At 42.3% G+C, this 23259-nt stretch overlaps 12 protein-coding genes across 12 annotated transcripts; 6 read left to right on the top strand and 6 right to left on the bottom strand.

Annotated features, from left to right (window-relative positions):
* Positions 1-133: 133 nt before the first annotated feature.
* KL928_001040 (uncharacterized protein) lies at positions 134-1258 on the top strand (the record flags this gene model as incomplete). Its single annotated transcript, XM_043201362.1, has 1 exon — positions 134-1258. The coding sequence occupies one exon, from the start codon at positions 134-136 to the stop codon at positions 1256-1258; it is 1125 nt and encodes a 374-aa protein (XP_043061499.1).
* Positions 1259-1282: 24 nt separating this feature from the next.
* KL928_001039 (uncharacterized protein) lies at positions 1283-2587 on the bottom strand (the record flags this gene model as incomplete). The annotated part of the gene is made up of 1 exon (XM_043201360.1): positions 1283-2587. The coding sequence occupies one exon, from the start codon at positions 2585-2587 to the stop codon at positions 1283-1285; it is 1305 nt and encodes a 434-aa protein (XP_043061498.1).
* Positions 2588-2661: 74 nt separating this feature from the next.
* Positions 2662-5337, top strand: KL928_001038 (uncharacterized protein; the record flags this gene model as incomplete). The annotated part of the gene is made up of 1 exon (XM_043201359.1): positions 2662-5337. The coding sequence occupies one exon, from the start codon at positions 2662-2664 to the stop codon at positions 5335-5337; it is 2676 nt and encodes an 891-aa protein (XP_043061497.1).
* Positions 5338-5539: 202 nt separating this feature from the next.
* On the top strand, positions 5540-6898 carry KL928_001037 (uncharacterized protein; the record flags this gene model as incomplete). Its single annotated transcript, XM_043201358.1, has 1 exon — positions 5540-6898. One exon carries the CDS (start codon positions 5540-5542, stop codon positions 6896-6898), a length of 1359 nt encoding a protein of 452 aa, XP_043061496.1.
* A 456-nt stretch (positions 6899-7354) lies between these two features.
* Positions 7355-8929, bottom strand: KL928_001036 (uncharacterized protein; the record flags this gene model as incomplete). The annotated part of the gene is made up of 1 exon (XM_043201357.1): positions 7355-8929. One exon carries the CDS (start codon positions 8927-8929, stop codon positions 7355-7357), a length of 1575 nt encoding a protein of 524 aa, XP_043061495.1.
* Positions 8930-9431: 502 nt separating this feature from the next.
* On the top strand, positions 9432-13352 carry KL928_001035 (uncharacterized protein; the record flags this gene model as incomplete). Its single annotated transcript, XM_043201356.1, has 1 exon — positions 9432-13352. The coding sequence occupies one exon, from the start codon at positions 9432-9434 to the stop codon at positions 13350-13352; it is 3921 nt and encodes a 1306-aa protein (XP_043061494.1).
* A 962-nt stretch (positions 13353-14314) lies between these two features.
* KL928_001034 (uncharacterized protein) lies at positions 14315-15943 on the bottom strand (the record flags this gene model as incomplete). Its single annotated transcript, XM_043201355.1, has 1 exon — positions 14315-15943. The coding sequence occupies one exon, from the start codon at positions 15941-15943 to the stop codon at positions 14315-14317; it is 1629 nt and encodes a 542-aa protein (XP_043061493.1).
* Positions 15944-16035: 92 nt separating this feature from the next.
* KL928_001033 (uncharacterized protein) lies at positions 16036-16497 on the top strand (the record flags this gene model as incomplete). The annotated part of the gene is made up of 1 exon (XM_043201354.1): positions 16036-16497. The coding sequence occupies one exon, from the start codon at positions 16036-16038 to the stop codon at positions 16495-16497; it is 462 nt and encodes a 153-aa protein (XP_043061492.1).
* Positions 16498-16559: 62 nt separating this feature from the next.
* KL928_001032 (uncharacterized protein) lies at positions 16560-18515 on the bottom strand (the record flags this gene model as incomplete). Its single annotated transcript, XM_043201353.1, has 1 exon — positions 16560-18515. One exon carries the CDS (start codon positions 18513-18515, stop codon positions 16560-16562), a length of 1956 nt encoding a protein of 651 aa, XP_043061491.1.
* Positions 18516-18650: 135 nt separating this feature from the next.
* On the bottom strand, positions 18651-20453 carry KL928_001031 (uncharacterized protein; the record flags this gene model as incomplete). Its single annotated transcript, XM_043201352.1, has 1 exon — positions 18651-20453. One exon carries the CDS (start codon positions 20451-20453, stop codon positions 18651-18653), a length of 1803 nt encoding a protein of 600 aa, XP_043061490.1.
* Positions 20454-20682: 229 nt separating this feature from the next.
* KL928_001030 (uncharacterized protein) lies at positions 20683-21813 on the bottom strand (the record flags this gene model as incomplete). Its single annotated transcript, XM_043201351.1, has 1 exon — positions 20683-21813. The coding sequence occupies one exon, from the start codon at positions 21811-21813 to the stop codon at positions 20683-20685; it is 1131 nt and encodes a 376-aa protein (XP_043061489.1).
* Positions 21814-21911: 98 nt separating this feature from the next.
* On the top strand, positions 21912-23240 carry KL928_001029 (uncharacterized protein; the record flags this gene model as incomplete). Its single annotated transcript, XM_043201349.1, has 1 exon — positions 21912-23240. One exon carries the CDS (start codon positions 21912-21914, stop codon positions 23238-23240), a length of 1329 nt encoding a protein of 442 aa, XP_043061488.1.
* Between the last annotated feature and the right edge of the window lie 19 nt (positions 23241-23259).

The following is a 23259-nucleotide window of genomic DNA, read 5'->3' as shown; positions in this document are numbered from 1 at the left end:
GTGGAATTATCAACAACGCATTAAGAAAATAGAATTGTCATCTTGTTTTATCTTACTTGGACGCCCAAAATAAGTCAACTAAAGGAATAAAGCCCAAAGTTTGATAGTTTCTGCATAATATCACTCCTTGGAAATGACTGTGGAATCTCTTCCGAGTGCGTCCTCCTCTGCTTTCAACCTTGATCGATCCACTTTAAAATCTCGAAGCAGCTTTAAAAATGACTTGAAGAATTCCACAGCTTCCCAGGCAGGTTGCTTGGAAGTTGCTAAACTACAAGATGACGCGTCCCGTCTTCGAAAACTAGAAAGTGCGGATAAGTTCCAGATACAGATGGCGCTTTTGATCGATCTTACAATTTTTGGACTTTCATATTATTACCCTTCGTTCTCAAAATTCTACACTTTACAATATAGATACCCACATAGCAACTTCTATGATATGGGTATTGACGACTCATATTTTGTGATTTTCAGTGTGCTGAATTTGGTACTCATTAGAGGATTTTGCATGTTGTACATATTAAAGCCTATTGCGCAGTCATTCCAAATGTACAAACTTAAAGCAATACAGAGGTTCAAAGAACAGGGATGGTCAATCATATACTTCTCATTCTCTTGGGCATTTGGTTTTTATTTGTACCTGCACTCAGATTACTACTTGAACTGCGATAAATTTTATGAGAGCTGGCCGAACGACAAAATGTCAGCCTCATTCAAAGCTTACTATCTTATCCAAACTGCATGTTGGTTTCAACAAATGATTGTTCTCCATATCGAGGAAAAAAGAAAAGATCATTATCAGATGTTTTCTCACCACATAATCACATCACTGCTTTGCATAGGCTCTTACGCTTACTACTTCACCAAGATTGGACATGTTATTTTTTTACTAATGGACATCGTCGATGTGTTTTTGTCATTTGCCAAGATTCTCAAATATTGCGGCTACCAGACTTTTTGTGACACAATGTTTGCCGTGTTCATGATCAGTTGGATTGCATTGCGCCACGTCGTGTACAATTATGTGTTCTATCATGCTTACAAAAATGCATACAAGATGCATGGAACCTGTGAAGAATTGGCGCCTCTTGGCGACTATAAAATCTGCTACCACAATGCAACGGTCAATATATTTTTATCATTACTTGGTGGATTACAAGTAATCACAATCTTCTGGATGTTCCTCATTGCTAAAGTTGCATATAGAGTCGTTTCTGGGGATAGTGCAGATGATGTAAGAAGCGATGATTCAGATTAGTTGCACAGTTAATAGATGTATATGTTATTGAAACAGCGTTGAATATAGGCAAATGAACATTACTGCAATTCCCCAAATGATCAGAAGCAGTGAGAGCTTTCGGAGTGCTTCATTTCGGAACACCCAGTGATCACTATCCAATGGTGAATGTGTCACTAAGGCATCCAACATTTCTGGATTATTAATCAGTTTGTATCCATAAAATCCAGGTAGCACAAATGATATCAGAACCCCTCCGGTGGAACCCACTAACGACAAGACCAGCTCGAAAGACTCAAGCTTGATAGCAGCGATATAGGCGACAATTAACATGGCTACGCTGACTTTCACAAATCTCGAGCCGGACATAGGAATTGCTTTAGCTTCACTGGATAGCAACGGTTGTGCTTCGCGCGAGCTCTTGAATTGGCTCTCTATCCAATGATATACGTTATTGATTGACACTCGAGCGGGGTGAAACATCAATGGGAAGGAGAGAAGCACCATCAGCGAGAGCAATCCCATACCCAATTTGGTAGGCCATGTGTCGTTGTACATTAAAATGATGTTTCCTTCGAGGGCATTTCCAAAGGTGAAATAGCCCGAGAGACCAACTGTTGCAAACAGAATTGTGGTAATGGTTAGAGAAATTGTGATGATTTTGAATATACGGCTTAACCTAGGGTCATGTAATTCGGAGATGATCGAAAATTGAGTAGGGCATGTGAAGGCAAGAACAATGATAGCGAAGGTTTTGAAGACCGGCTTGAAACCTTCAGGAGTCCACCAAGAGATGGGCCCCTGTTTCTGCAAAGGAATATGCTGGAACCCGGTGGCCAGCCCGTAAGCGAAATTGACATAAACCAAAATGACCAGATAAGCGATAGCCAAGAGGGAGACAACTGAAGCGTATTTCAAGCTGTCAAGCCGCCTTAAAAAGCACAATGGAACTGTAATGACAGCTGAGATGAGGATGTAGAAGAGTCGCATCTGAGAGTCTGTGAAACCAGATATGGGAATAATAAGTGGCATCAAATCACCAGTCAAAACAATGTAAGATATGTCCACACCGAAGCATTGTAATGCAATTGCCAAGTCAAAAACAACACTAAGGCTTGGGTAAGTTATTGAACAAACAGTAAAGAAGTTTGCATTACCTTCTCGAAGGAATTTAGAGGAGATCGCTTGCAAAAAGAGTCCAAAAACATTCGTTGCCGCGGCGAAAACAAGAATCAAAATACCGAACAGAACTGAGTCGGTCCTGAAAGCATATGGGAGTAGCAGGATGCCCGACCCAATGATGGTGTTGACGGTATTCACCACCGAGGATGAGACTGTGGCTGTAGACATTAAATTGAATAATTACTAGACCAAATAAATAATTTCACTCCAAGCGGAGATCAAAAAAAAGAGCCACAGGAAATATGTCGAGTGGAAGCCGTTCCCGATTGCAATCCAAAAAACGAATAGTACCCGCAGAGAACAGAAAGAGAGCTCCCTTCTCTTGCGATCGCTGCAAACTTCGAAAGACGAAATGCAGACGACTGCAGGATAACGATTTGAAGTACGATAATATTACACCCTGTGTACAATGCACCAAAGCGGGTGTATCTTGCACAACAACAATTCCTCGGAAGAGGCGATTCTATGGGCCAATAGAAAATATCACACTGCATTATAAGTGCTTGCTGGCTCTTGTTTCAGGGCTCTTTCCGGACAAGGACATTTATAGCATCGAGGAGTTAATGGAGCTAGGGAAATCATTCAAATTTGAAATGCCTACCGACGACAATATTCTAGACGATATTCAGAACATTCAAGAACTAAATGATACCAACATGCAAGACGTGGCTGAAATTAAGAAGGAAGAAATAGACTCGGCCATCCCCGAGGAAGCAAAAGTTGAGAATGAGGGTGATGACGAAGACAACGACTCGGAAAATAATACAGACAAACAGATCGATATAATAGACGATGATTCATCGGGGCAAAAGCAAACGCCCCGGCTTCCGCCAAACATAAACTTAAAGGCCACAGCTTATGATCGAGACCGACTAATCATGGATCGCTTTGGCCACACGCACTTTATCGGTAACTTCGGAACTGCATCATTATTGAATGGGCTTTGTGATATAATCATCAAAAGGTCTTTCAGCGTGAAGCCACCTGTCTCGACCCAGGATATTCGAAATAGTTCAGTCCAAACAATCACATCTGAAAATGAACCCGTTTACCAGTATCCAACACATCTATATAACTTGGATACTATAAACATAAATCGCTTCCCTCTAATCAACTTGCTGAAGAGAAAGGAGGCCGACGTCTACAAGAATGTTTTCTTCGAGAAAGTACATCCATACTATTTCATATTCAACATACTAAAGTTTGATGAGAAGTATGAAATCTTTTGGCAAGAGATAGCCAAAACAGATGTGAAAACAGACGAGCCATTTCCGATGAAGATTGGGAGCGCCGAGATATGCTGTATTTACATGGTCTGGATTCTTGGCAGACGATTTCAGCTGTACACAAATCCGCAAGACCTTCCTGCTGACTCTGAATTGAATGATGATCTGATAGGACGTTACATTGATATCATCAAATTGTCTCTTTCAGACATCGTTTTAACGCCAACTCTAGATGGAATCCGATTGCTGATTTTATTATCCGTTTATCTATCTAGCATCAAAGTGCGCGAGAGTGGATACTGCTTGATGCAAATGGCAGCGATACAATGTAAGAGTTTGGGATTGCACAGGAAATTTATTGTCGATAAGTTCAATGATGAAAAAGCAGATGAAATGAAGCGTATCATGTGGTCTTTGACCAAGAGTGAAACCACTCTATGCTGTTCATTTGGAAGAGCCAGCGCAATCCCTTGGGAAGAAGTGGATGTTGAGCTACCAACCATGTCAGATGTCGATAACGAGCTCTTTAAAATTTACTATGTTCAGAGTTGCAAGCTGACGAAGATCATTTTTCAAATTCTTGATAACAAACGCAAATCCTCTAGGGAGCCGCTGTCTCTAGTCAGCATCGAAAAGCTGCTTCTTTTCCAAAAACACTTACACAAGTTTTGGGATCGCCTGCCAGAAGATTGGAAAGATTACAAATCCCTCCCTGTTCGCCGTTACAAACCTAAGCTCCATATTCAATTTCATTACTACTTCATCACATTGACGTTACCCGTTTTCATGCATATTGTGAGCACTCAGTCTTCCATCATCAATCGTGATGATCCAATACAATCACTTCTTGTGAATGGGATCAAATCCTCTTTCAAGACAGCAGAAATTTTGACTTATACTGACTCTAATGGGTTTTTCAACGGAACACTGTATTATGATGTGTTTTATTCTTATAACGCTATCATGGTTCTCACATTAACTTACATCTTATTCAAAAGTCCAAAGGGGAAAGTGGCGAAAAGCATCCTTGATCTTGACTACCTGGACAAGGAGCATGACATTAACTTCTCCAGTCTCATGAAAGCGATAAACCTGATAAGAAATCTTATTTTGAATAATTTGCATCAGATTGACGGGACGATGAGAAGAATAAGCGATATCATTGAGACATTGTTGGAGGATCTAGGAATAATTCAGATCCTGGTCAAGGAATTCAATGCACGCCCTAGTAATGTACGCAAAATAGAGGGGAGAAAAGAAGGAGGCAGCACAAGTGTCAATGGGGGGATTATACCCGGTTATTATCGCAAGCTGCGTATGAATGATAAAACTAAAGCCAAAAAGCGTCGCCTGGACAAAACTGTGGAGGAGATCACCTTCTCGCCCGCTTCTCCTCGCCCACTACAGGCGGCAGAAGACCAGCCGAGCCTCCCATACTCCTCAATATTCGATTTCCCAAAATCCCGAAGCGCATCTTCAACCAACATTGCAGGCCAGATATCCAACTTTGAGATCCCTGTCTATGATGATTTCAGACGAGAGCAGCAACCCGGAAGCTCAAGATCACCGACCCCTGCGGATCTAAATGTGAATGAAGCATTAAACTCCATTCTTGACACAGAGCTTATGGAGGTTTTGTTTGGTGCTGATATGGCAGTGGCGAATCCTAGAGCTACTAGCGATGACTCGTAAGCTGCTTTTGTGCTCGGTGATTTTAAACACACCTTCCCGAAAGGTATAAAGAATCCAGGGTATTGTGCTGTCAAGTTCTGATTGTGCAAATACCTGATTTTTGTCACGGATTTTTTGCCGTTTTCGGAATAGGTTTTCTTATCAATTTAACGATGATAATATATATAACTGCTTGAGCAACCTATATCAGCAACTTTCATACATGATTGAGCAGTTAGATTGGTTTTTACTGCTCATGGTGAGCGGGGCCTGTGGATTTGCCCTGTTCATGGCCAGGTGGTATCTAGGAAAAACCACTCGATCAAAGTCGTCTGCTTCCAAAACCGAGAACACTTTTAAGAAAGGAAAGTTCCATTCCGATATGAACGCACCACCTCCTGAGCCGACACCGCTTTACATCAAGCCAGAGGAAGTGAGAAATAGAGACGACCGTCCTTGGAGGCCATTCAGAGTTCCTTACTATCAGACAATGTCTATATTTAAATTAGATATCAATCACTGGTTGGATATGGATAAATATTACATTCACTACATTGAAGAAAAACGGAGAGTTTTTCATACGTATGGCAATGAGCATATTGGGTGGAGCCCTGAGTCAACGGATGCTTGCTATGAATTGCTTGATACAGTCAAGAAGCATATGCTAAAAAGATATCCCCTCCTCTTCACCACAGAGGATGATGGAGTGCATGTGAAGAATGAACTCACAGGCGAGATTCTTGAGTTTAGCGAACCCCTAAAGGATCATCCCTTGGTATATGTCTCAAAATTGGCAAAAGAAGACTTTTACATTCTTCAAAAAGGTAGCGATGGGGAATACAGACTTGCCGCAGCCGCGGTTCCGTTCCCAGGGGGCTCCTTCAAAATTAGCGAGAAAATTGGCAAGACAGTGGATGCGATTCACGATGTTGTTCCTTACTACGCAGAAAAATTGAGAACCTCCATGTTGCGTTTTTTCGATAAGATGGCTCCCGCCGACCCCGTCGAAAGAGCATCTTTCTATATCTCGTGGGATCATAGATTACTTTTGAACAACATATATGCGATGAAAGAGGGTGAGAAGGTGGATTCGAGTGTCTTACCGACAGAATTCAATGTCAGAGTTGAAAGACAGACGTTGCGGAGACTACCAAAAACTAAAGCCATTATTTTTACGAACCATCCTATTTTTTACTCGATCGATGAGATGAAAGATGAACCTCTTATCCCTTCATTGCTGCGCAAGATCTTGGACGAGGCTCCAGAGAAAATCATGAAGTACAAGAACTTTGATGCTTTCAGAGATCATCTCATTCCTTACTTGGAGGGTCTGATACAGAGACAAAAAGATCTGGGGCTTATTGATGACAGCACTCCGGTTAGGACTCTACCCACGTACCCCTTTGCTCACTTTACCAAGGACTTTAACGAAAAAACTGGATGGTCTAACCCCAAAAACCCAGTCAATTACTCGGACAAGCTGCAAGATGAAATCAAAGCTGCGATACCTCTTGAGCAGTCAGCTTTTGGTGCACCTTCCGCTGCAAAAGCTGCGAGAGCTGAAAACCTTCTGGCAGCATGACTGAATATCTGCTGGATTATGTTTTTAGTTGACTAGCGAGTTACTGAAAGACGCACATATAATATTTACACAGGTGAGCACAATCCCGCCATGACAGCCACAGTCAATGTGCGTCTACTTGTTCTTCCTTATTTTATCGAAACCAAGGACTCATATAAGTCAAGAACCATATCAATGTTTGAAAATTCTTGAAGTAAGACGGGGATGGAGTGCGACGGAAAGAAAATGTGGAATTTTTCCATTCCGTTCTGGTCTGTAGTGACTTTAAGGAAGCATCATCATTCATATGGATGAACTAACTTATCATCCCAAATTGGGCTGGTGAGTAGTACGTAATTTGAGGCGTTAGAGTGAGCAGAGGATATTCAGGTTACTCAATAAATATCTTATTACTAAAAAAATGAAATTTCTCTATTTTTCAGTCTTTACTAAATCTATTATTCACTTTATTATCTATTATATGCAATTTTCCGTACCAGCCAGAATTTTTTTGAGAATTCCAATATCATCAATGATCTTGAGGATATCCATCTTTGGAACGGTAGACGATAGTCTAGAATCACCGTAGCTAATTGGCCCCTTGATTTTGGACGTAGCATGTATTTTCGCGTTTGTAGTAGAACAGATATTGATGAAAGAGTCAGACTCCAATGAGCTCAAAACTTCGAGAAATTCGCCTCGATTAAGAGCCCCGATGACTTTGCGCACATCTTGTAGTGATGCATAATATGAATAGAATGAGTTAATGGATGCAATGGTTTTGGACTTTTGACTTTTCAATACTTCTTCGTATTTGATAAGAGAGCACAGCACTGTTTTATGTTGAATGTTGAGATCCTTCAATTTGGAGTTGAAGTTTGAGCTGACTGTGCTGTTGCAGACTCTAGCCAGCTGGGCGATCATTACTTTGGGTGCGTTCTCAAACGTTAGACTGTGAAGCTCTTTGCTGCCTAGTTTTTGTGCTTGTAAGCTTTCTGTTAGTTCAAGAGCTCGATGCATAATATCAAAAGCACTTCTCAAATCTCCTGTAGTGATTGCCGCTTTCTTGGCACAAAGTTGGATTGCAGCAGGATGAACCAAAGGAGGAATAGTTGTCTTGTTATCCACAAGAGAGCAAAGCTTTGCGGTCAAAACTTGTTTGATTTGATCAGCGGTATAAGGCAAGAAGGGAATCAACCGGGGACTAATGTTGTTACATTTTAGCCGCGGAAGGAAACGATCGGTTAAGTCCAAAGCATTGGCAATTCCAATAATGGCTAGTTTCGGATTGTCATTTGACATATCCGACGCCCACGAAAAGAGCTCAAAAAGTACCTGCTGGCTATTACCCATGAGATTATCCATTTCGTCCAAAACCACAAGTGTGATATCGCACTTGGACTCATCTGCTAGAAATCTTTTGAGCTCCTGAGCTGTTCTTTTTTTGCGCGTGAACTGGCCCTCGAGATCGCTGTAGATCGCATCAAATATGTCTTCTGCTTTGCGCACAGTCATGCAGTTAATTTTTGCGATCCGAACTCTGCGGTTGATTCTTTTCGAGTTTATCCTCACGGGAACTTTGTAGATCTTAGCGTCCGCGTTTTCGATGTCTCCCACAATCAGAGAATTTAGTATCGCGTTCACCTGCGCGGTTTTCCCGGTTCCCGGAGGACCTGACACGTACATCGACGTGGACTCCAGCTTCAACAAACATTGGTCTATATGTTGTCGGAGTAAGTGAGCTTCAGGTTCTCTTGCAGTCAAAGCAAAACCATCAACATCCACTGCCGAACTCCTCAAGAACAATTTCTTCGCTCTTGAGTAAACTGAAAGGGGCTGCGATTTAGCGGCACCAAACAGCTTTGTATTAAGAGAGCTCACAGAGCTTGCCTGGACATTCAAGATTCGGTCATGTTTCTCAGGAGTAACGGGAGGAGAAAGAAGACCTAATGAAGTTGTCGAAGTCTGATTCAATTTGATGCGTTTGCCTTGTATTTCCCACTCTATAGGATCCAAGGTCCTTTTGATCGCAGACGACGTTATATTGGCCATTGGATTGGACATAGAAACGTGTGTGAAGAAAATTTATAGCTCTAGGTTTGAAACATGTCTCAGACGCTTCCTGTACTATCGCGACACGCTTAATTAAAGGAGCTACTCCTGCAATAAATAAACTTTCCTAAAGTAGTAATTATGGATAAACACGAAAAGCAGGATTATTTTCGAGTTTGAAGCTTTCCTAGAAGTTACCCGGCCAGTATTACGAAATATACTTGGTGTTGATTTTTTGAGAATTTAGACAGATTCTGCCATTGAAGGTACGGCTCATGAAAAAGAGGTGCACAAATAATTTCCTTTGAAAAGATTATCAGAGGGCCACCTTATTTTAACCCAGATTAATACAATATTAATTTGTGAATGGTAACGCAATAGGGACGCAAGATAAAGAGATACCACGGTTATTATATATAGCAGAGATTTTGCGAGATTTACACACCAAATTTTCAAGGTTTTGAGGGTTTAATCAAATCCAGGCTATAAATAATATCACAGGATGTCTCCCTCAGAGCATCCTAGACCAAGCTATAGTGGTTCGAATAACAGCAATACCAGAGTGTACAAAGATGACAATAAACGGTCACGAAAATACATGCCGTCTCATCACAGCAAATACAATGGTCATCACCAGTATCAATCCACAACTCCTCCATATGGCCAGAATAACAACATAAACCCATTTTCTTCAAGGCGACAAGAACCGCCAGGTTCATTGCCAGGTGCTTTGAACAGCGCCCAAGGCTCTGTGAGCGGTAATGGAGACTCATATAGCTCATATCGCTCGAGCAATAGCCATGACTCAGGGTTCGGGCGAAATTCGTTTTCATCAGGAGGGCCAAGACGGAGCATGGGGTATCGACCTTCTCGAGGACACCATAATACTGGCACTTCTAATGGCCGTGGAGGTAGCTCATCGTCGCATTATTTCAGATCATACAGTAGTGATGGCAACCCAGGTGGTTCAAATGGAAGGTTTTCAACTAGTTACTACGGCAGGGAACATTTTAGAATGGAGGACTTCAGACAAAGCCCTGTCTCTGCGAATGACGATGGACATTCTAGCGGAAGATGGGGTTCAGGCGATCGAGATCGCATCACTCCTCAGGAAGATGAATCCTCTAAAACCGGTGATCTCGTAGGAGGGCTGAGCAACAAAGGTGGTGATATAATACTCAGCAGGGATTACAGATACAACCGAGGAGGACTGCGTAATTATCGACCATCAAGAGTACACTCCACTGGTGGGGGTTATGCCCGAAGTCATTATAGGGACGAATATCGGTCAGAATATCGCGAAGAAGATGACCGAGTCTGGAGTGAGCGCCAAAAATATCACAATTTCAACCGACAATATGACTCTCTTTCTTTGGAGAGTTCACAATCCCCATTAAGAAGAGCGGACGCAGAAGATAGGGTTCACAAAACAGGAAGTACACAGACTGAATCAAATGAATATCATCATATGGGTACCACCATAAAAGACTCTGAAACACAGACCAACATATCTAAGTCTCTTGATCAAAGTGGTACTATCGCTGGAGCAGCTCAGAGAATGGCTGAGCGCGGAGAAACAGTCAAGGAGGGATTGTTGGCAAATGCTCAGGGTGGTCAAGAACTACCACAAGATTATACTCAGGTGAAAGATGGAGCCAAACTGAGCCATGATGCGAAAGAAGGTAATTCGGAAACAGAAGAGATTACTGTCGAACGTGATGTCGACAAGGACATCATTGAGAAAAGACTTCTTGGGGCAGAATACGCCGGATCAAGGCCAGAAAACAACGATCAGAGGGCACCAACACAAGAGATAAGCGATAATTTAGAAAATCTGGAAGGAGAGCAAAAGGAAAACAAAGCGGGGGAGCAAGAGGAAAAGGATGAAGAAAATGAATGGAGACAAGAAGATCAGGCTGCACCTAAAGCCGAAGACAAACTGGAGATGGATTCACAAACCCCGGCTGTCCAATCACAGGAAGATGTCAGTCCTATTCGATCAGTCGGCAAAGAAGACATTAACTCAAACGTTGTGGAAGCAATAGCAGAAGCTACGATAACCGTCAATTCTGCGAATGAGATTGCGGAGAAATGTTTATTCCCATTGCACAGGGTTGAAAGCAAGTTTTTTGAGCTCAAAAAAACTCCCAAGATGGAGCGTCGAAAGTCCTTGAAGTACCTGCAGCCAAACAAACTTTCTGATTTGCACCAATACAACTTCTTCGATTCAGCCTTTGTGATTTTTAGACAGGCTGATGGTCCTAACTTGCTGGAGAAATCATTCAAGCTGCAAAATCTTCTGGCGCAGAGGAAAAAAGATCTGACTGAGGAGTACATATACCGCAAGCATTCATGGGAACAGCGAGTCTCACTGATGGATGAGCAGTTGAGCAAATTCTATAATGTTGGTGAACCGGAACTGAAACCACAAACCAGCGAAAGTTCAAAGACGGAGGTAACCGATAAACCATTGTCTGGTCGCCGTGGTCGTCATCATGGCGACACTGTCAGGACTGAAGCAGAATTTCTGGAAATTTTAGCGACCTTGGAAAAAGAACGTGAGAAGGATCCTATGGTAAGAGCTCAACATGGGTGTGCCAAAATTCCTGATATGATAATCGATCCAGTTGAGCGATACGCAACAGTTCACTTTTTGGATTCAAATAATATGGTGCGCAATAAGTCACAGTGGGCCAGAAGGATTGAATTGGATTCTCTGGATACATTCACACAGGCCGAGCATGAGAAATTCTGTGAAGCTTATAGTTTGTGGCCCAAAAAGTTCGGACGTATCTCCAGCTATATGGGTGGGCTAAGAACACCCGAGGATTGCGTTCTACATTATTACAGGATGAAGAAACAAGTGAATTTCAAGCAAATCGTGGCCAACAGGAATCGGAAAGCAACAAGGAAAGCCTCCAGTACCAAAAGAAAGTCGAAAGACGGAAGAATTAGGACTGGTACCCACACTCCTGAACCTTCAACAGCCGATTCTCCGAACATCAGTATCGAAGGAACATTAGGAGAACCAACTGATGGGGAAGAGGAAACAGATATCAATAAGAGAAGATCGAGTACCTCCTCGTCTCCATCAGAAAAGAAAAAACAGAAGACTGAAGAACCTTTGTCGTTATCAGCTTCTTCATTGAATGAAACCAGCCACAATATTCCCGAAACATCGCTGTCTGTGGATGATGGTGAGAAGGGCGAAATGAACAAAAGGACAGCAGTCGCAGAACCAGTAGAAAGACCCAAAAAGAAAAGGGGCAGAAAGAAGTTGAATCCTGAGGTGCCTTCAAGCGTTCAAAAGCTCGCGGAGACAAAAGAAAACGTCCCTGTGTTGCAATCCTCCACTGGGGATCCTTTGAAAGTTGCCCGTGAAATGAACGAAGACTTTGACCAGAGACTGAAAGACAAATCACCACTCAGTCAAAATGACCAGGAGAGTCGGGGAAATATGTCTTCTGGTACAGAGGACAGCGAAAAGAAGAGGGAAAAACAGAAGGACAAAAGCCATATTACAAGCTATTGGAGTGTGCAGGAAATCAGTTTGTTCCCCGATCTACTTCAGAAGTACGGAACTGACTGGGAAACAATGTCGAGGCATATCACGACGAAAACTTCGACCATGGTGAGAAACTATTATCAGCGAGGATTGACCGATAACGTTAGATGGGAGGAGCTGGCTCGCGAAGCGGATCTCAAGCGTACAAAAGAGAAAGAGTCGGAGAAAACAAAGACTAAAAGTGTGAGTGGTCCTCCGTTGGGATTTTTCTATGACAGAAGACCTTCTGCATCGAAGTACTCAATGGATGAGCAAAAGCCTGCATTTTCTGAACCCGCCTCTCAAAAGAATCAGCTCCCTGCTTTACATACCTACTACCCATCGTCTTCCAGCGCAAGTGCACCTGCTGGGCCCGAAAGTTCCGTGAATTTACCCCCAAGGCTACCTGTGGTAAGCCTTCCTGAGAAAATCGAAGCTTCAGAAAAAAAATCACCATTGTTGCAGGTCCCATTTCCTGCAAATAACAATCCATTGTCCTCCCTAGTGGAGGCAGCAGGCTCTGTCCAAAAGGGTCTTGATGCCAACTCAAATCTTTTCAAGATGAATTCGTTGCTGAACACTGTATTGCAGCCCCCAAATCTAAGAAGTGCAACGCAGTCTCATTTGCCACCATTGACATCGACGTCATCGGTGTCTTCTTCTTCTCCATACACACCTAAGTTGCGTTCGTCTATCAGAAGTTTGCTAAATGATGAAAAATCCGACTCCAAGCCGCAACATGAATATCCCGCCACAAAATTCAACAATATGATAAATCCTAATGATCGAGCGTCCGAGTCTTCGGACCAAACTGCTCAGACCACTACTGGGATGAGTGCACTTGATGCTTTAGCACAAGTGGCATTTGAGAGAAAATAGCTGCCACTCCAATCCGCTCGCACACAGAAACCGTTTTTCTTGATACCGCTTTACTTACGCTATTGTACAAATACTAATCTTATAAATAAAGCAAAGCTTTATCCGACAGTTTCTGAACCTGTACCTATATGGAGCTCACTTATTCTATGATTGATGAGGCATGTCTATAAGAGAAGAAATTGGTTGTAGTTGACGAATCAGGCCTCATACTGATCAAGTTCAAGTCCAAGCCGCCACTTGGAACCTGATTATTCAAGTAGTATATCAGCTCGTAGCTCGGTGCAGAACAATTTAGGGGGTTAATCGTATTTATGCAAGAGTATGAGCCGCTCTGTGAGCCATCGAAGTAAAGAATGTCGCGAAAATTTGAATGATAGCATATGTTCGCAGGTTTGCTTTCTCTAAAGGTAAATTGGAGAGTCTCTTTTGAAGCCTTGGGATACTGGAGGTGGGAATCTGAAGGAATACTGTTCAAACCAATCAAGCCGAAGGTGGACATTCCTGCACCCTCACCCAAATATATAAGACCGTTTTCAGCTCTCGGGTCTTTTACGGCTTGTGCCACCTCTTCTATCTCTTCGTAAGAGTAGTCCACCCACAGATGACTTCCAGACACAAAATCAAGAAGGAAGCCGACAACTATCAGTAACCAGTACATTATAGATTGCTAATTGATTCTACATGACATATCAGAAACCTATATATATATACCTAGTTGGGGCCAAGGTATCATCAAAGGGACATAATTACATAGTAACGGTTTTTTTTCCGATTAGTTCAACGTGCATAATCCGAAGTGCAGATTATGCTAATGATTTGCACTAGTTTCCATAGATTAACTTTAAAAAGAACCGAGGCGTGGCAAAGTAACTATCACATCAACATACAAGTGAACGAGCTTACATGACATTTTGAACCGATAAAGATTAAAATCCGAAATTCCCTTTGCATTAATTGGTACTTCAGTCGATCACAAAGGGATCGTCCTCGTCACCATTACCCGTAAAAAAAACAGGCTCTGAGATTTGCGTCTTTTCTGCATTCAAAGTCGAAGTTTTAGGGTAGGAAACGTAGTCTGACTGTCGAGACCCATCTTTCAGAATTACCTGATCCACTATTCTGTCAATTTCATCTTCGAGTTCTCTGTCTGAGGGCTCGAATATATCATCCAGCATTGCCTCATCTTCAAAACGTGGTGCAGAAAATGAAGACGCCTCCTTTTTTGCAGCGCGCTCCAATTTGATTTTCGTAATCTCACGTTCTTCTTCAGAACTATCTAGATCCTCCAATTCAATAATTTCCGACTGCTTTGCGTCTTCTTTCTTTTTAGTCTCAACAAATGACCAACTGCCATCTTGAGATATTCGAATCTTGTCAACTGTAGAATCTACAGTTAATTGCTCCAAGATTGCCTGCAGCTCCCCTACTATATACAAATCTCCTGGGGTGCGGATGCTAAACTCTAGTTTGCAGATCGGGCAAGTGAAAAATTCTAGACCGTTGTTCGGCTTCTTCTGATCTTTGTTTTGGCGTAATTGGACCTTATATTGAAAGTCAAACGTTCTTCTGTTATGCTGATCGGGGTTCAGTAACCGCCTTTTCGTATCACTCAAAATTTCATTCGCATCTATTTTCTTTGTGGATTTTCTTCTCACACTAACTTGAAACGGCTCTAGATTATTCATTTGCATGAAACTTTCTAATTCAAAACATTCAATATGAGAGCAAAACCTGGATCGTAAGGGGTTTTTCATTCGCTTTCCTGAGAGAGGATCATTGAGCGAAAGCACGATTGCTTCTTCCATAATGTCATTATTTTCATGAGCGAGTGTTTTTTGTCTTTTTACGTGACCAAAAAGCGTGGTTTGTGGAGGATCTTTTCGTGGCTTCAGGATACTGGAATTAGGGACATGTTGCGGGGCGGAAAATTGTGTATCCAGAGCAGTCATAGCTTGGAAAAAGTATCCAGAGATTTGCGGACTTGGCCTTGGATCGATTTGGGGCGAGACAGATTTCAATATCGGGATGGCCAGGTTTGGGTCATTGTGATTGTCATCAGGTGGCTTAATCATGTCTTTAAGTTCTTTGAATCTAGCTATCTGTTTTTGGAGTTGTATTAGTAGTTGGTAGAGCGAGTAAGGATCCATGGTAGGTACCTGTAGCCAAAGACTGCCGTGAAGTTCCCTGAGGGAAGAACTCAGTTCGGCAGGTATGTCTGGATCAGAAAGTATTCGATCCAGGTACACAATATGATTTCGTACTATGTTGATTTGAGACTGTTTATCGTGGGCTGTAAGGGTTGTCTTTTGTAGGACGGAAGCATGCGGTGCTAAACATGTAATCCCTTGATCATTCCGCAAAAACTTTCTAGGTAGCTTCAAAGTGACCCAGAAAGTTTTCCCCTGTTCTTGTTTGTTAAGCCGTTTCTGTCTTTCTTTATGAGCTCTAGAAACTATTTCGTCTAACTCATCTGCATCACAAAAATCAGAAAAGACATCGCTCTCCTCTGTCACCGCCTGGCTTTCAGGCTCTTGTGATAGTCGAAGTCTCACAGACGGTGCTTTTTTGGCTTTTGCACGGGATTCATTCATGTCTTAAGTATGCATAACTCGATAATCTTAACACTAGCGTAGCTCAAGAAAGAATAAAAAATTAAATACCCAAAAAAAAATAACTTATCACCATGGCTATTGCATTGTTCATTTTGATGGCAACGTTTGTTGCCTTGGTGATATTCCTACCATTACTCTCAGGAATGTTTGCTTATAAGCCGAACCCCTCATATCTTGAAAAAAGGAAACAGGAAGAAAGAGAAAAGCTCAAATCGCATCACGATGACGGATATGGCGGATACATTCCTCCTGATGAGCAACTCGAATTGGAAAAGCAGGCCAAGTCTTCCGGGTCTCGAATTTACTCTAAGATAAGCCACTTGACCCCGGACGATATTCCTATCAAACTTCAGCTTCAGAATCAAGGGGAATTGAAAAACCGCACAGCTCGAAAGCCCGTGACAACAGACTCTAATCCCAACAACTTTGATTACGACTTAAATGAATTAATTGACGAGGAACTCGAAAGTGAAAGGGCGGAGAATTCTAAGGCTTACACACCCGGCATGATATCCAATCATGAAGAAGTGTAAAAGTTTACAAATCTAATAATGATTTAATTGTTTGATTCTCATTTATTCAAGTGAACAAGCAGCTACAAGTTGGCTTGTATGGCAATCATCTCATTTTGTCGTAGCTCTTCTTCTGTATTCACACGAAGATTATCGTCGAGAGGATTATTAGCATCAAGTGCACTTTCCAAATCCGAGTCTGCATTTTGATTCATTTTCGACTCTCTATCAACTTCAGTATTTGCTGGGGTCAGTGGTTCAAGTTCCTGGGATTCAAAGTCATCTCTAGGGTCGTTTCGAGAGCTTAGTTCATAAAATAGCATGAAAGTTCCCTGAGAAGCGAGAACCTCAGCCTCAGAAGACACCCTGACTATCTCGTCACTTATCCTCCACCAGACTCCACGGTACTTTCTGTATGCAATGTAATGCCCATAGTTGTGCGTTCCGAAATGTGATATGACTGATTTGAGCGAGTATTTCAGATTAGATGAGCTAGAATCTTCAGCATTTGCTTGACCTTTGTCTTCACCCCCATCATCAGTTTTCCTAAACGGTAATCGTGCATCCGTGTTAATATTCTCAGGCTCGGCGACGTAATCAGTAAAGTCAAGCCTAGTTGGGAAAACAATCTTTGCGTTATTTTTGCGTACAGTGTAGGTTCTAGGATCAAACACCGAGCGACTTATATGTATGCACAAAACTGGGGGAGGCCTTGCAAAAAACACTTGCTTAGTTTTCTTCGATTTTTGAATTTTGTTCTTGGTGTGGAGTCTTTCATAAGCTGCATCATTGATAATTGGTTTTGCTAGTTCTTCCTCAATTTCCTGAATTCGATTAAAAGTGAGCTCCACGAGTTTCTCCAATTTAGGACCCTGCCCTTTATATTTCTCAAGGGCTTCAATTAGAGTAGCTCTAATCTCAATCAAGCCGCATCTGTTGCATTCCACACCGTCAATGATTTCTTGTTCAATCCACCCGTCTAGCAATTCCTCGAGCGTATAGGTTGATTGAGTAGGAGAGGACAAATTCAAACCTAGTCCACTTATGACTGAGTAGCGTATTCCCCCCATTTCGCCACATTTGATACAACCAATCCGCTCACACTGAAGTCCATCAACTGGAGTTATAAGTTTCATTGGGTACACTTTGGAGTCTGCATTTGGATAAGAGGGGTCGATCTGCTTTACGGGCAGATAAATCGTTCCTAATTCACCTAGATTTTGTAATCCCGTCATCATTCCATCTTCGTAATCAATAAATTTGTCCTGTATTTGTCCCTTCTCCTTGTCTTTTGAATCGGGGCCAACATATTCTTTTTCAACTTGATTCATTACTAGCTGATAAAACTCTTGAGCATCCTCTTGATTGTAGCCCAGAAACAGATGCTTGCTAGGGCCATCCTTCATCACCTTCAGAAGATTGCGTGTTTTGTAAGTCGGTGATTTATTACCGTGCTTGTCGTTCAACTTTTTGAGCAATTCATATAGTGCAGAAGAAAAAGCAGGCCTATTCTGGGGAGGTATATTCTCATTCTCAGTGAAACTCTCGAGGAAGTCCATAATTTCATTCGACGAAGCCAGACTTTGCAGAACACTGTTCATGAAGCATGTGTTGCCATCGTTCATCAGACCGCCAATAGATCCGCCCAGGTTCATTGCTTTCTGATAACTCTCTCTTGCAGAAGGATCGTTCCCCGACAAAAGTGAATTACTGAATCCCAAAGCGGACGTAGATCTTGTCAGCGCCGAATTGAACTTCTCACCGAATCCTGTCATGATCCAATAAAAATAATTGTCTTTCGATCTGTTTCTGATAAAAGGCCTGGTGGTAATCACTGCTAATCCAATAGTCAAGACACTGACCACGACCAGGTTCCAACTTCTGTCAGTCCAAATCACTTTTGTAAAGGATTGCTTAAATGTTTGGACAAAATTAGCGTATTGGTCTACCAAACTTTCTTCAATATCAGCTGATTCTTGGCTTAAAACACCCAGGTGCAATGAAAATATCCAACTTATTACCAGTAGCAACTGAGGCATCAGCTATAGCTACCCTTGGATATATATCGAATTTCTGCGACTCTGGGCTATAATTTAACAATGAAGTACTAGATCTCCAAAAAATAATATAAATTCTTTCGACTACATTCGTTGATACACGACATAAATCATAACTCAACTCGTATTGGCCTTGCTTTGCACGGTCAAAATCTGATCCAGCAAGCTGTTGTAATCAGAAACGTCCAGAAGTTCCATAGGAATTTTTGAGTCGGTGACCTTTTTAACGCTGCTTGTTAACGGCCTCTCCTCCTTTTTCTCATTTTCGATTTCTTGCATCAAAGGTCGTATGCAACCTTTACCGCTTTCCGTTTGAAAATGGCGTCTCAGAGCATCAGTACGCGCAAAGCGTTTACCACATCCCCATATGGTAAATCCATCTGCCAAAGTTCCACGACATTGATACTTTTTTTCTCCGGAATGCAATTCTTCATGTCGTTTCCGGTCGTGTTGTCGCGCGAATGCCTTGCCACATATGGTACAAAGGAAGGGTCGCTCATTGGTGTGTGTACGAAGATGCGATTTCAGATTATACGGTCGTGTGAACTTCTTATCACACACAGGGCAAGCAAATGAAGCTGGATTTTTTTGCGATTTTCTATTAGGCGAAGGTGGGGCGGCAAGCTCAGAGAGTTTTTCACGCGAAAGTGAGGCATCGCTATCGTAGTCTGAATCATCTGAGTATCTGGACCTCGAAGTAGATCTAGAGCGCGAACTAGATTCCGAATGGCGTCGTTGCCGTCCCATTCTCATTGAGTTATGCGTTCTATCATCTGGCGTAAGATAAGCATCGTCCACCTGTAAGTAGTTAGTATTGTACAGTCTGTCGTTATCTGGAGTGCTATAGCTTGAGCTATCAATGGCTTGTGAACGTGAAACATCCTCTACATTGATTGAAATGGCAGGAGTGGAGGAGGAGTCTTCAACTTTGATGGTGGGGGTATTGCCTGCACTGGCTGACCTCGACCTATTAGGAGAGGAAACCTTAGATGATGACGCAGAAAACAGCGACGGTGTACTATCAGCAATTTTCTCAGGGTTCTCAATGACAATCGGCGGAGCTGCCGATATACGTTCCTGCTCTTTGAGATTCTGCTCTGTAAGGTTGATATTTGGTGCGTTCATTGCCGACAATGACAGTTGACGAATATTATCAGAAACCAATTGGCTTTCAAAGTCGTCTCGTGGCTCAACATAGTCGTCCCCGGCAATTGATTCAACCGCTGATAGATAGGGCGAAGTTGAAGCCGACAGCTCAGAACCCGTGGATGATTCTGGCCGCCTATATTGTCTCCCGAATTGTGGTTGTAAAAGCAAGCTAGTTTCAGCACTGAAATGTGAAAACCCTTGTGGTCTAATATTGGCTCCTGGGTATCCGGTGTCCAAATCTTGTGCATTGAAATTAGAGAAGTTGGCTGTTTCTGATTGCTGAGTCAGGTAATCGGAAAATGCTTTATCAATTTGTATCAAAGGGGCAGAGGTATCAGCCTTTGATGCGTTAGAATTTGGCAACGAGTCATCAAAATGGATGTAGGCTTGTTCTGGAGGTGTGTCTACTGACGGCATGTTTGCAAATTCTTGTGTAGAGCCCAAAACATTGAATGAGTTGTTGGTGGCATTATTGGAACTGTAATGAGCACCGGTCATAGTAATCGCGGAAACATCATCGAAAAAAGCGTTTCTCTTGTCGTTGGATGAAGGTTGCAAATTATCAAACGAGCCAGAAGATGGTTGGTGGCTTATTGAAGTCAGAGATGATGCATTCATAAAAAGTTCCGGACCTTCCTCTTGCACTGGTGTATATGAGGTGAGGTTCAAGAACTTGTCGATCACATCTTCCTCTTTTGCGGAGTCCCTCGGGGGTATAGAGCTGGAACTATATGACTTGCCCTGCGGGCTATCACCATAATAGCTTGACATATTTCGTGTGAGTTTTTTATATCACAAATACCCAGCTCTCAATTGTAACTAGTAATGGACAGCTTTTTTGGATGAGATTAGCAATAGATTATATTATGCTTTTTTTATTTTTAAGCTTTTAGTCTAGTAACACAATCGTCATAGTGTTACCCGCTACTCAATAAACAAGCTTGAGATAAACTGTAAGTAAAGTCTACACGACCTTTTTTTTAAATATATACAGTGTACTTTATTTTGAAGAGGGAAGAGGTTGTGGAAGGTCAGCAAGCTTTCCTTTTCCGACAAGAGTCCTTCCTATTGAGACATGCATGTTATCGACTTGAAGCTGAGCGTTCGAGTTCAGTGCATGAGACACTACCTCGGCGTTCACGCGTGACTGCTCCGTCTTGAACTGGCCTGTTTTGTAAAATTTGAGTTCTGGTCTTATACCCCTGACTGTGGTGTCGATGACGTTCTTGAAATCTGCACCTGATGATTTCGAAAGGGACTTGATGTCAGAGACCTTGCTGAATCCAGCCTTTGGTATATTCGGGTTGGCGAATGGATACAATTTGTTCATTCCATGAAGTTGGGATTGGCCAAGGTTTGTGGAATTCAGGGCCAAGCCGTGCTGGTCTGAAAACTTTGAAATCGCGCGCAACATTCTGGACCTCAAACTGAATGCCATCTGGGATTTGTTTAATTCTAACTCGCCTGGTGATGGTTCCTTGATCTTATATTGTAGCGGATCTGGGGCCTCAAAATAGTTTATGTTCTTGACGAACTTTTTGATATCATTAATCGCGTCGATAGCTTCCCAGGTGACTTTCAACTCTTCGTTGTCAACACTGGAATCAATTACTCCGAGTGATTTTAAGTCATGCAATTTGACCTCTGGGAGCTCACATTTCTTGAGCTTGTCCCTTTGTGCAGTAGCCTTCTCAAGTCTCTTCACGATGTTTTCCCAGTGGTCCATGTCAGGTTGAATGTTTTGGCTTTTGAGCGTCTTCAATGGTAAGTCGTCTAATGCCTTCGTAGCTATATCAACATAAGGTTTCATATCCTGATTGTCGTAAGCATCGTCGCTTTGCTTGTTTCCCTTACGGTAGTCACGAGCGGACCTCGATTTGGACGACGGGTGTTGTGCTCTTGGTTTCTTCCCTTGCGAACGCTTCTCTCTCGAAATGCGGGGCTTGTTTTGGTTTTGATTTGGGCTTCTGAATTGCTTGTTCTCTTTTGGAAGCTTGGACTTTGCAGTCTTATCCAATTCTTCTGGTACAGTTTTCAGTTTTTCAAGCAGCAGCTCTTCATTACCGGACGCCCCTTCAGTGGAATACATTCTAAGAGAGCGCACTAGCGCGACTGAACGTCTCAAATACATGTTGAACACTCGAAACAATTTTTCTCAAATTATATCTCGTCAACTTTTTGTGCAGGGTAAATTGCGTCGATAGTCCCAATGATACTTGTATTATAAAGATGCACCAGTTACTCTTCGAGCATGCGATAAACAAATTCAACCACTCTCCATTGGATGTCCTCAAAGTTTACAATGAGTACAAATACTCAAGATTGGACAACTTGGATGCGATGAAAGGTCATTTCCCGATGAAATCTCACTTAGCCTCTGTCAATACTCTATCTTTAGATCCTTTGTATAACCAATATTTATTTTCTGGAGGAGGTGAGTCTTCTGTCAAGCTGTGGGATCTAAAGCAGCAGGATGAAGTCGAAGAGCTGGAGCCCATTTATATTCTTCCATCTAAGTCTGTGCACAAATTTGGTATCACTCACATTAAATGGTGGTCCGATAACGGGTTATGGCTGTCGTCCTCATTCGACCATACATTAAGCGTTTGGGATGCAAATGAAATGAAGCATGTCCATTCTTTTGATCTTGGTTCCAGAGTGCTCCATTTTGATTTCGAAGACCATGGTCGCAATTCTTTGGTAGCTGTTTGCGCAGACGGGGGAGTCGGAGGACTCAGGCTCTTGGATTTGAGAACGCTAGCAGATGCTCATACACTGGGAGGCGGAGGAAAGCTTCAAGGAGGGTATGGGTATATGCTGAGTTGCCGGTGGTCACCCGCAAACCCCAATCTTGTGGTTGGTGGCAGCCAAGATGGTTATTGTATAGGGTGGGATGTACGACGTGCCGATGGTTGTATTTTCAAAATGGACTATAATCTAACAACAACTAACTATAGAAGCAATACCAGGCAGTTACTGCTACACGAAACCACTCCTAAAGCGCACAATGGTGGAATCAACTCGATACTTTTCACCGATGATGGGGCGGAACTTATAACCCTTGGACATGATGACAAAATATGCGTGTGGGATATGACTAGTGCGGAAAAGCCGCTTAACAAACAGGTCAATTTTGGCCCCCTAGTGAGGAATAAATCTACACAATACATCAGCATGGCTTTGAGTCGTATGAACGAAACAGAGCTACAATACCTATGGTTCCCATCCGAAAACGGTGAAATTCTAATTTACCGACTTGAGGATGGCAAGCTGGTCGCCAGACTAAATAAGAATGGGAGTGCTTTGAACAAAAGGACAACAAGCATCGTCTATGCTAAAGAGAGCTCGATCAAGTACTACAGTGGATGCAAGGATGGGACTATTTCCGTGTGGGGCTATAATTCTCTGCTGGATAGCAAACAAACCGAAGATGAACTAGATTTCAATAGTGAAAATCTTGGAAGCTTAGCGAGCGAGACGGAGAACTTTGACATCCTTGATAGGATCCATGACGAGATTGAAGCTAATAAGATTCGCGCAAAAAACACGGATTTTTGATGACAGTGATATGAAAAAA

The sequence above is a fragment of the Ogataea angusta genome, assembly GCF_019207475.1.
Source record: "Ogataea angusta isolate 61-244 chromosome Unknown 61-244_NODE_2_length_1002155_cov_89.706849, whole genome shotgun sequence".
Lineage (NCBI taxonomy): Eukaryota > Fungi > Ascomycota > Pichiomycetes > Pichiales > Pichiaceae > Ogataea > Ogataea angusta.
Note: the sequence above shows the minus strand (reverse complement) of the source record. Positions and strands in the feature narration are given on the sequence as shown.